General features: G+C 44.0%; 1 protein-coding gene across 5 annotated transcripts in view; it reads left to right on the top strand.

The window, feature by feature from the left end:
• Positions 1-12532, top strand: part of rgs19 (regulator of G protein signaling 19) — a 34375-nt gene that overhangs the window by 18638 nt on the left and 3205 nt on the right. For 4 of the 5 annotated variants that reach the window (XM_040153047.1, XM_040153045.1, XM_040153048.1 and 1 more), the window contains 3 exons: positions 8020-8192; positions 9845-9943; positions 10620-10854. In XM_040153047.1, coding sequence (XP_040008981.1) covers positions 8020-8192; positions 9845-9943; positions 10620-10854 — 507 coding nt within the window. The remainder of the gene's footprint in view (positions 1-8019; positions 8193-9844; positions 9944-10619; positions 10855-12532) is intronic. The other variant, XM_040153046.1, reaches the window with a different exon arrangement.

Raw genomic sequence — 12532 nt, 5'->3', positions numbered from 1 at the left:
CTGTAGCTATGGAAAGACCTGCAAATAGACACTATGTCACCGAGCTTCCAGCAACAACCTTTTGGGAGAATGTGACTTGAATGAATCCCTGGCCCTGACTTGGCACTGAAACTGAAGCAGAGCTGCCTCAAAGAAAGGACCCGTCCGAAAGAACCGCGAGGGTCGGGTTATGCTGGAAAAGAACCAGTTTGTATGACATGATGTCCGACTATGTCACAAATCAAAAGGGTTCAAACAGTAGCTGTTCTGACCGGCCGCACTCGAAGGCAGAGTGAAATAGGGATGGGACCTGAGAACCGGCTCCAAATTGTCCGAACCATCGGAGTCGTACGCCTCCGAGCTTAGCAGTTGCTTCTATTGATGCTGGCCCCCGCCTCCCCCTCATGTCAAAGCGGGTGTCGATGTTTACAATTTCAGTGAGAGGATGTGCATCTCTAGTCTGTCTGTCTGCCTCGCTAACCTCGAACAAAATGCACGAAATTTAGTCCTAAAACAAGACAGTGATTATCTAGTCTCCCACCAGAGGTTTAGTTACAACTCCGGACTAACGCAAGATGGAAAGCAATGGCCTGACAACGACTATTGATTAAATATTGGATATAAAATGTAGATTAGCTGGTCAAATGGATGCACATCTCTCAGTAAATAATAACCATCAGCTATTCAGTCAAGCCCCAGTATAAATAGTATTTTACAGTATATTTGAAAATGCATAAAAGGAAATCTGGGGGAGCCAGTTTGAGTGGACCTGATGCAGCTGATACAATTAATAATAAAGCTGCAGCCATAGTCCATAGACTTGTGTTTACATTTTATAGCCAAAGCTAATTAATATTGTGAGGACTGGATTAATTACCAGGCAGCAGAGCCAAAGCTAAGAGTTATATTTTATCAATTTCTACAATTTCTTATTTACAGTATGTTAATGTTAATATTCACTTATCTTGAGATTTTTCTCGAAAACGTTGTTTTATAAGTGGGTGTTCATTTCACGGAGGAAGGTGTAATGACTATGCTGAAACATCTCTCCACGCGACACGGACTTAAATTCCGGGAGTGCCATGTGTTTGACACTCTGCACACAAGTGCCACTGCCCCCCCCCGAGCAGCACGTTGGTTTCCGAGGGTAAATACCCAGGGTTATAATAACATTAGTGCCACGCAGGCAGGCTTAGCAGATTGGACTAAGAAAACCTCAGCGAGAACGAATGCTGTACAAATATTCGCTCATTTCATCCTTTTTAGATGATCACAGACTCAGAGTTAATAAAACAGTCGCGTTGACGCCGAAAACCTGCGTAGGTCCTGCTTCTTTTTTTTTTTTTTCAGCACAGAAAATTGATCAGGAATCGTTAAGGGAATCCCTAAAGAATCGGACTGTTAAGCAGAATTGATAATGGCACTGGTAGCGATAAAATCTTATCAATGCCCATCGATTATTTGCTCCTGGAAGACACTCATAGTGTTGCACTTAGTTGTAAACATGAAAAAGGACCGAAATTGGAAAGAAAAAAAAAAAGAGATCCTGAGAGAGAGGTTCAAAACCTCGCTCCGTTTTTTTTTTTTTTTACCTCTGCACAGCTGGACAATCATGTGAATTGGGTGTGAAAGTCAGATGATCAAGTTTCTGAAATGCGCGGAAACAGCTGGGGGCTGTTTCCGTTTACCCCTTCGGGTATTTCCCGAGCTACTCGACCATCCGATACACGGTTCTAACGAAGTGAACCGGCAGCTTCAAGGTTTCTAGTTCGGATTTCTCCACAGGACGATGCAACTAAGGAAATTAAAGGCATTTACACTCCTAACCAGTCCATTAGGGTCCCTTATTGGCCTGCGCGTGTGTGTGTGTGTGTGTGTGTGTGTGTGTGAGATTTCTAAATCTTTCTAATGTCATCTAGTGTAATCAGATTAACACTCCAACTCAAATCCTGTTAAACACACATGCACACACACACACTTAAAGTGGAATAAAAGAGGAAGTGGGACATCTGCTCAGGAACTGTACACATTTTCTTTTTTCTTTCTTTCTGTCTTTGTCTTTGTAAAGTCTTTTTTCACTCTTTGTTTTCTCTTTCTTCCTTAATCAAACTGTTAATTGACCTCCCCATCTTCAGTCATCAACTCTAGAAAAACATAAATTTACACACGCACTTTGCCTTCTCTCTCTCTCTCTAACACACACACACACACGCACAAACAAAAGCAGAAATCTGATTGGTCTGTTTTTAAAAAAGCTGGTGCGGGTGTCGAAAGAGAGGAAGGGAGTGTTCCTCTGTCTTTGCTCTGACGGGTCAGGTACACGGTGACAGTGCAGTGCGTGGCTGTCTGTGCGATTCGTGTGAATTTCAGCGGCGGGCGCACTCACGCACGCGCTGTACACCTGTCGGCAGCTCCACAGTTGGCTGCCTTGCGCAAACACACGTTAACGGAGGAACATATCAGTTCACTTCAAATTGAAGTTCTTTCGTTCAGGCGGTGTGTTGGGGTCACGCAGACCTGAAGACCTGGTTTTATTTTATTTTCAATGACTAATTTTCCTGCCTAATTTCTAATTCGTTCTTCTTTCTTAATGTTGTAATGCTGCTGAAAACCAGGCTAACCACCTTGTTAACTTTGTGCTTTATAAATGAAGTACTTATTACATAGCATCTGCAACTCCGTGGGCTGTCGCTGTGGGTGTAACAAGAGAGCTGGATGAGAGCGTGTTGCATCAGCCTTGCTGCCAATTTGTGGCCAACCTTGGTACCGCAGGACAAAACATTTTCCCCCAGAAGAGAGAGATCTGTAAAACTGTTGGCAGGACACCTTCAGCAAAAAACTGCGTAGTTTAAAAGTTTGTAAAACTTTCCAGAGCCTAGAAAATCTATTCATTACGTGCATGAAAACGTATGAGTGAGCAACTGTCGTCGGCATAAACGGGCACCATGTTGAAACACGGTATGCAGATTTCATAATCTATCTGTGGTTTTATAATAAAATGTCTTTTATCAGTCTTCGTGAAAAACTAAAACAGGTTCCCTTGGCTTGGTGTCGGAATTAAAGATATTCAAGCATCTACCGCTGCACCGGACAGTGAACTTTTAAGGAAACTCACGGTACATTTCAAACTTAAGAAAAGAAAATACGAAGGAAATGCGTTTCCCTCCGCTACCGTTATCGAGCTAAAACACAGGTGGCGCTAATTCCCCAGCCAGGCGCCATTAAACCGTTGCAGAGGAAGAGGGCTCAATGAGATCACGTAATAAAAACGGCACCGTTCGAAGCGGCGAAAACAATGTGGAAAACGTGTTGGAAATTCGACACTTGTGTATTAATGCATCAGACGTTGCGGTCTCCTCTTTGCTCCGCTCAGATCTGGTGTTTGCATCGCTGCTATTTTTTCCGTCTCTTCGGTGGAGCTGGGGCCTGAGTGACGGATAAATCGCGTACCTCACGTACGCCATGAAGTCTGTTTCCATTGCATATACCCGCTTTCTACCCCAGCCCACTTTTTTTGCTCATAGACATGTCTGAAGTAGCTGCAGCTCAACTCAACTCGCCTCGGACACGGGGTTCTTTGGAGCCGCGATCTTTGACAAGGGGACGGTCGAGGACTTTGCTAAACGGGGCCTCAAATAGAAATATTCAACAAACAGCGATTTTGAGTACGAATTCAATTATTGTTCGGCTGAGCAACACGCATGTGCATCTGCTGAAGTAGAAGAATCTAAACGTGCCGTCATGTCGTTCAATAGTTGAGACCGAAATGAATGAAATATACAAGATGTGTTGCAGCAAATATCCATCAAATCTGCCACATCTTTCGTTTTGCTTCAGGCACCGGCTTTATGTTGAGTCACGGCCGTGGTTTATCGAGCAGCCGCTGCAGCCGGCAGAGGATTTTTTCAGTTACACGAAAATACTGCAGGCCGCGGCTTTCATTGACCAATCTACGATGTTACCAGCATCACTGACCACTCCGTCACATTCGCCCGCTCTCTGAAGTGCTGGCTTCAAACACACACACACACACACACACACACACGGAGGTCAGTGGCCCACATCTGTCCCTGTGCCGGCAGCTGGAGGCTAATGTTAGTTTAGCTGTAGTTTCACCATTTTAGAGGAATTTAAAGATAACAAACGTATCCAGTCCGCTGATGATAGCATCCACTCGGAATTGTCTACATGACACACACTCAGCTCTGTGTCTCTGTGTGTGTGTGTCTCTGTGTGTGTGTGTGTGGGCGCATTTGAGTGCATTTGCAGTGCTTTTCTTTGTAAATGCTTCTTTGGGCATACGTGTGTGTGTGTGTGTGTGTGTGTACATGGCGTACACAATGTACTCATTCATGTGTTACTGGGCGTGACCAGACAGTATGTGTGTATTTGCCCCTATGGCCGCGTTTAACTCTTTCCGGCGCACAGGGTTTAAAAAAGTCATGACTCGTATTTGAGCTTGGAGCAGTGTCACATACTTTGTGTAAGAGCATGGAGGAAGTTTTAAACATATACAAATAGGAATGGTATTTTTTTTTAAACCCCGAAAAATCTCCGGCAACATCTGCACATCCAGCGATTCAGGGCCCCCAGTCCAGAACCCAAAGTAGAGGAACCTGTGTGTGTTTGTGTGATTATCTTGGTGTGTGTTTGTGCGATCACAACTCAATCACATGATGCATCACATCGCCCGGTCTGTCTCCATACTCGCTCTCTTTCACTTCCTCTATTCTACATGGTCTCTCTCTCTCTCTCTCTTCTTCCATACCCTCTCTCAAATTGTTAGAGGGTATGGAATTTGTTAGTTTCTCTCCTCTTTTACCCCATAATCTCTCTCTTGTCTCTATCCATTTATTTCTTCTCTCTCTTTCTCGCTGTCTCCCAGGTCGTAATTTAACCTCCCTCTCGTGTTTTTTCTTTTTTTCCCTCACTGTCTCTCCCCTCCTCCCATCTCACCCCCTGTTTGCGTAGAAAGAGAAGGAAAAGTGAATGCTGACCAGAATGTGGTCGAGACTGATTCATTATTTTTTTCCTTCATCTTAATCTAAATCCGAAGTTAGTTCGTGTAAACGGCTTTACTCCCACTGTTTTTTTGTGGAAACCTAAAAGCATGTTACGCTGCAAAGGAGTGCTCATAACTGCGCCCTGGAGTCACTGAAATTTACTCGGCTGCTTCATCTCACTGACAAATCTTTCTTTCTTCTCTGCTCTCCACTTTTCCTCTCCTCCCATCTCAGTTTACAATTAGATTATTATTATTGGCTTGTCTGATAAACAGAGACACACAGAATGTAAAGACCGGTCTGGCGGACTGAAACTCATGTTGCCAATAAACCAAAACCCGACCCGAAAACAGTTTTTTGCAAACCCTGTTTAGAATATTTAGTGACTTTAAATGTTTTTAACTGTGAATTTATAATCATGCAGCCTCCATGAGGACACACACACACACACACACACACACGGAGGTCAGCGGCCCACATCTGTCCCTGTGCCGGCAGCTGGAGGCTAATGTTAGTTTAGCTGTAGTTTCACCATTTTAGAGGAATTTAAAGATAACAAACGTATCCAGTCCGCCGATGATAGCATCCACTCGGAATTGTCTACATGACACACACTCAGCTCTGTGTCTCTGTGTGTGTGTGTCTCTGTGTGTGTGTGTGTGTGGGCGTATTTGAGTGCATTTGCAGTGCTTTTCTTTGTAAATGCTTCTTTGGGCATACGTGTGTGTGTGTGTGTGTGTGTGTGTACATGGCGTACACAATGTACTCATTCATGTGTTACTGGGCGTGACCAGACAGTATGTGTGTATTTGCCCCTATGGCCGCGTTTAACTCTTTCCGGCGCACAGGGTTTAAAAAAGTCATGACTCGTATTTGAGCTTGGAGCAGTGTCACATACTTTGTGTAAGAGCATGGAGGAAGTTTTAAACATATACAAATAGGAATGGTATTTTTTTTTAAACCCCGAAAAATCTCCGGCAACATCTGCACATCCAGCGATTCAGGCTCCCCAGTCCAGAACCCAAAGTAGAGGAACCTGTGTGTGTTTGTGTGATTATCTTGGTGTGTGTTTGTGCGATCACAACTCAATCACATGATGCATCACATCGCCCGGTCTGTCTCCATACTCGCTCTCTTTCACTTCCTCTATTCTACATGGTCTCTCTCTCTCTCTCTCTTCTTCCATACCCTCTCTCAAATTGTTAGAGGGTATGGAATTTGTTAGTTTCTCTCCTCTTTTACCCCATAATCTCTCTCTTGTCTCTATCCATTTATTTCTTCTCTCTCTTTCTCGCTGTCTCCCAGGTCGTAATTTAACCTCCCTCTCGTGTTTTTTCTTTTTTTCCCTCACTGTCTCTCCCCTCCTCCCATCTCACCCCCTGTTTGCGTAGAAAGAGAAGGAAAAGTGAATGCTGACCAGAATGTGGTCGAGACTGATTCATTATTTTTTTCCTTCATCTTAATCTAAATCCGAAGTTAGTTCGTGTAAACGGCTTTACTCCCACTGTTTTTTTGTGGAAACCTAAAAGCATGTTACGCTGCAAAGGAGTGCTCATAACTGCGCCCTGGAGTCACTGAAATTTACTCGGCTGCTTCATCTCACTGACAAATCTTTCTTTCTTCTCTGCTCTCCACTTTTCCTCTCCCTCCCATCTCAGTTTACAATTAGATTATTATTATTGGCTTGTCTGATAAACAGAGACACACAGAATGTAAAGACCGGTCTGGCGGGACTGAAACTCATGTTGCCAATAAACCAAAACCCGACCGAAAACAGTTTTTTTTGCAAACCCTGTTTAGAATATTTAGTGACTTTAAATGTTTTTAACTGTGAATTTATAATCATGCAGCCTCCATGAGGACAACACACACACACACACACACACACAATTGCCTTATTGACTGCTATCTCAGTGTGATTACTGTAAACAAAGACGATCACGTGAAGAGAATTTTTAGCCCCTGTCTGACACCAGCGGTGTTGACAGAGCAGACACATTTCTACATGTCAGAACATATTGTTTTCAGGAACGTGTGTTTTTTTTTTTTTTCCGTACGCCGTCAAGCAAACTGATGCCCACTGGATGTGGCTGCGTCTCATCCTGACTGACCTGAGGGTCTATCTGTTGTCAGCAGGGGGCTTTGGTCAACTTTCCCAGAGCCATGTCGGGATGGACCTCGGGCTCTGCAAAGGCAAAAGTGCCACTCGAAACTTTCACGGGTTTTTGGAGTCTCTTGTGGGGTTTTTACAAAATTGTACCGATGTCTCAAAATGAATTGCGGGTTGAGCGATTGATGCTAGAAGGCAAGTTTCTGTGGTATCTCTACTCAAGTACAGTACTTTAGTATCATTTTGAGATACTTGTATTTTACTTTTCTTATATCGCATTTCCATTTTATGCTGCTTTATTTTTCTACTCCACTACATTTCAGAAGAGGAATACTGTGTTTTTTATTTTACCACATTACTGTTTTGCAGCTACAGCTCTGGTTACTTTCCAGATTAAGATCCCACATAAAAATGCATATGATAATCTTATAAAATTCATTATTCAATATACCAGTTGTTCCCAACCGTTTAGGCCTGTGACTCCTCCCAAAAGATGCGTATCAGATGTCTGCGAGTTGTTCGCAGTTCCAGAAAAGAGACGTTTCCCCTCTGAACCTCTCAAATGGTTTCATTTAAAGACTGAGTATCAATTTGTGTAGGGGAACTTTGTTTTTTTTTGTTTGTTTTTTTAATCTTTCCCACTACATTAATCGTCTCACGACCCCCTCAGATTTGTCTTATGACCTCCTGGAAGGGGCTTGACTCATACTTTGGGAACCGCTGAACTATTTAACAGCAGATGAAATAGTTAAGACTGCAGTACCTCCACCTCAATCAGCTACAACAGTAAAACACTACTCAGTGTCAACAATTTATTAATGTAATACATCAAAATGTGTTTGAATGCAGGACTTTTTTTACTACTTCTTCCACCAGCAGCTCAGGAGAAATCACAGTATCTCCCTCTCTCTCTCTCTCCCCGTGCAGTACACTGGTCCGATCCCGGCCGAGCGAGGGGGCGAGCCGGCCATGGGGGGAGGTCGCAGCGAGACCTCGGCACTGAGCGGGACGGGAGGGGGGCGGGGCGTGACCCCTACCCAGAATTCCCAACGGCCCAACGCCTGCTGCTTCTGCTGGTGCTGCTGTTGCAGCTGCTCATGGTAGGAGACAGAAACGCGCACATGCACGCTGCAAATATGCACCTCCAATGTAAGCTAACACACACCGGGGGTACTGCGGTCCTGTTAACACAGCTGGAAAAAGACATGACACGATGCTGCCTTATCATTGTTGTAATACACTTTACCACATCTGCAAAGCCTCACATTACGTGTGAGTTTAAAACATAGCTTTTTGCATTTCACCCCTTCATTAGCACCTATACTAGACGGGTTTGTAGCACAGCATCAGGCCATGTTGTGCCCTCATCATGAACCCAAAGCATTGGTGTCTAAATGCCTTACTCACTTTGTGACTTTGCGATATAGAGCAACAATGGAAGATTTGCCCTGAATCATTGCTGAACAGGAAACTGCTGCTGCGCTGACAGTAACAGCAGCAGTCGTCATGTTCGTGTTCTTTGATTCGCTCACATTCACCACAGGGAGCAGAGAGTTTGCAGCAGAAAATGGCTTTTCAACGACATTTTCTGGATCACAAAATTTATCGAATGTTACCCGGAGGGAGCAGGCTACTGAGGCCTCCTCGAAGTGACTTGATCTTGTCTTCCCTTTGCAACAATCTCTACCAGCATCAGAAACTTGTAGGCGGAAACACAAGCAGCCTGCTCAGACCTATCGTGGTTCTTGCGGTTTTTACTTGGTATACTTGCAGCCTCTGTAGCGCTGAATTTTTTTTTTTTTTTTTTTAGGAGTTACACGTGTCCTTTGATGAAACAGCTTATTAAAAGACTTGCAGTTTTGAATTTATGTGCAGCAGAGCGTACACGGCCTGGAAATAAAGCGAGAAGGTCCCGCCAGAGCTTGATGAGTACTCCACAGCCACTTGTTTTCCAATCACGTCTATGTACACACGCAAACACACACAGGGATACACGCCTGCTGGAGGTCACACACGCTGAGTCTTGGTCAGCCAGTAGCTGTAGAGTGATTGGGTGTCTTTAGTTCCCACAGGGGAGCTAATTATTTTTAGAGCTCGCTCTTTTTCTCTGTTACACACACACACACACTCACACACTGGAGGTCTAGACACCTGTCGCTCCTGCTCTTTGCTGCTGTCACCATAACTGTGGTCATTGTCATTAATTGGGGTAGTAACATCAAGGCGTATGATTGTGCATGTGCATTATGCATTTATAGTTCTGAGAGCAATTACTCTTCTGTCAGCTGCGTGTGTGTGTGTGTGTGTGTGTGTGTGTGTGTGTGTGTGTGTGTGTGTGTGTGTGTCTGTGTGTGTCTATGTGTGTGTGTGTGTGTGTACACGTCTGTCTTCGGTTGTGTGGACAAATTTTAGTTTGAAACCATTGTTGTGAGGACATTTTGGCCCGGTCCTCACAACTATAAAGGGCTGTTCTTGGGTTAGCACTTGGTTTTAGGGTTCAGGTTAGAATCAGGTCTAGGTTAGCGTTGGGGTCAGGGCTGGGGTTAGGAATTTAGTTGTGATGGTTAAGGTCAGGGTTAGGGGATTATGTCAGTTATGTTAATGAGTGTCCTCACAACTAATGTAAGACAAGTGTGTGCGTGTGTGTGTGTGTGTGTGTGTGTGTGTGTGTGTGTGTGTGTGTGTGTGTGTGTGTGTGTGTGTGTGTGTGTGTGTGTGTGTTTCCTGTCTGAAAGCCGTTTTATCATGTCAGTCTCACTGTCAGGAATGAAGAGGAGAGGCGGAGGCGGAGGAGGAGGAAGAGAATATCACAGGACACCAAGATGGAATCCATACCAAACTGTGAAGCTTGGTGAGTCTGCTGGGCCGGTTCGATCCTCGGCCAAAAATATGCTCGTTTCAGTCCAGTTTCTCTCTTTGTTTAGCAGGATATCTTTAGAATTTGTAAACAAATTTTAATCAAATTTCGTATAGGGTCAGTTGGGAAAGGTTAAAATAGAAATTAGATTAGAGTAGATTAACATTCTAATGTATTACCTACAGCGTGCTAACATTCCAGTTTTGCTTACACTTTAGTATGTAATGTTCGGCAATAAGTAAGTATGAGGCCCGTAATATTCTTTTATTGTCAACTTATCGTCAATCCCATGAAAAGACCAAAATCAACAATGTGTTCATCCGTCATACTTTCCAGCTGCCCTGCCCTGGCTGTGGCACTCAGCCCTAAGCCCACTGGTTCCTACTGAAGAGTTTGAATCTTTAAAAACAGGTCACAAATATATAGTCTTATTAAAAAAATAAAAATAAATTGGTAGTTCCCTGAAACCACTGGCCATTGTAGTTTTTAGCAGACGTTACTCAAAGAGTCAAAATAAACTACACTGGTCGTGTTCGTGGTTATACAGGAAACGCGTGGCTCATTGACAACGGAGCTCTGCACAGAGGAATAAGACACATTATACGTAAAAGAGTGAATGAATTCCTGAAAGAACAAATCAAGAACCGTATTTCCACTCTCCCTCCCCCAGCACCAAACCCTCGGTGGAAGAGATCCGGCTCTGGTCTCAGTCCTTCGACAAGCTGATGAGGAACCCGGCGGGCCGGAATGTTTTCCGGGAGTTCCTGCGGACGGAGTACAGCGAGGAGAACATGCTGTTCTGGCTGGCCTGCGAAGACCTCAAACAGGAGATCAACAAGAGCGCCATCGAGGAGAAAGCGCGCTCCATCTATGAGGACTATATTTCCATATTGTCGCCAAAAGAGGTAGGTTACACCTCTGTTTATAAACAAACCGTTTGAAGGAATGTTTTGCTGGCTTTGCAGATTTTAGCTAATTAACTACAAATACCATTATATTTAAAGGTGCTATATTTAAGTTTTGCTATCGCTACCTAGCCAGCGTTAGCATTAACAGCTGTTTACTTACCAGTTTAGAAGGAGCAATGTGAGTTCAGCATCAAACTTCGTTCTTTTACTCTCCCAGAGCTTTTACTCTCCACTGGTGCCCTCTATATCTCTCACTTTTTTCTTCTACTGGCGTTAGCATGCCCGCCAGCTAGCCTCGGCCTGGCCGGCCTAGCGAGTAACCGTAGCTTCCAGGCTGTGCTCACAGGGCGCATTATAACCTCATTGTAACCTGTATTGTAAACGCAGCGATGGCTGAAGCACTTGGCAAGCGACCACCATCACCACCATCCGCTCCCAGCAAGAGACCACGTCCAGTGGCAGGGAAAACTTACGTTTAGTACGTTTAAATTAATATGTGGCCTTGGCTTCATTTTTGTCCATATGCTGCAACAGGGTGATCTATCGCTGTCATCATTTGATGGGACATCCAAAATTCACTTTTTTTAGATTTGATTTGATTGTATAACATAGGTAATGCTCTCTCTTGCAGCTGGTGCATTTCCCTTAAATTGCTTTAGACAAACTGGGCGTTTGCCAGACTCTGCCACATCACAGTCTACAGATCCTTCCCCCTTTTCCAATTTGAATTCTAGAAAGCAAAGTCAGAGGGACTTTGTGCCCTGCTGTATTTTTTTAAGTGATTCCCTGTCAGACTGCTTTAGGGGTTGCAGATTCAAGGCTTGTCTCCTTGTTTAAATTCCAAGAGATCATTGCTGGTTAATCACTTCAGGATGTTGAACCATCAGACAAACGTTGCCCAAGGTCTGTTCCTGTGTCTCAGAAATGCGATGATTTCAATTAAGGGAACTACAATGTTTTGAAAATGTTTTCTTACGCAAGATCTTACTGACGCATTTTGTTTTCCAGCGTTGTCTGTTGCTTCATCTTTGCCCGACTGTTTGTCAGTCTGTCCACACTACTTTGCTGTATTGATATCCACACTGATATCCGGAGGATAATTGCTAACGATTTCCTCCAGCACCACCAGCAAAACTCCCACTTGTACAAAAGAGATGGATAGATTTACATCTTGAATTTACTGATGATTAAGCCTCCAGATTTTTTCCCCACCACCGGGGCAATCATAAACATTTGATCTCAACCACCGATAAAGCTCGAAAAATATGCAATATCGTCCGTGTAGCGCTTGAGGGATTAGTTGATCAATCGATTAGTCGATCGGAATCAATCGGACTAGCTTGAGCAGTGACCTCTTATAATCGTTGAGGTCATTGCTCAAGCGAGCCCCAGTTTGTGCCCATGTATAAGCATACATTTGGGTCACAGAACTTGCAGTTGGTTTTTCTGAAGGTCCATTAACCAGCGATGTCTGAAAACCCCACTCTAGTATGAGAATCTGCTGTTTTTCCTTGTCGTGTATTATAGGAAATTGAATGTTTTTGGCTTTTGGACTGTTGACGACACCATTCTGGGCGTCTGTTTAGCACTAGGGTTAGGGTTTTGTCCTCTGTTAAGCTTCTTGGCTGCTGCTTGATCTGCACCTCAAATTCCTGTGCACTGTGCACATTTAGAT

The sequence above is a fragment of the Xiphias gladius genome, chromosome 18, assembly GCF_016859285.1.
Source record: "Xiphias gladius isolate SHS-SW01 ecotype Sanya breed wild chromosome 18, ASM1685928v1, whole genome shotgun sequence".
NCBI lineage: Eukaryota > Metazoa > Chordata > Actinopteri > Istiophoriformes > Xiphiidae > Xiphias > Xiphias gladius.
The sequence above is the reverse complement of the archived record's forward strand: the minus strand, read 5'-3'. Positions and strand labels throughout refer to the sequence as shown.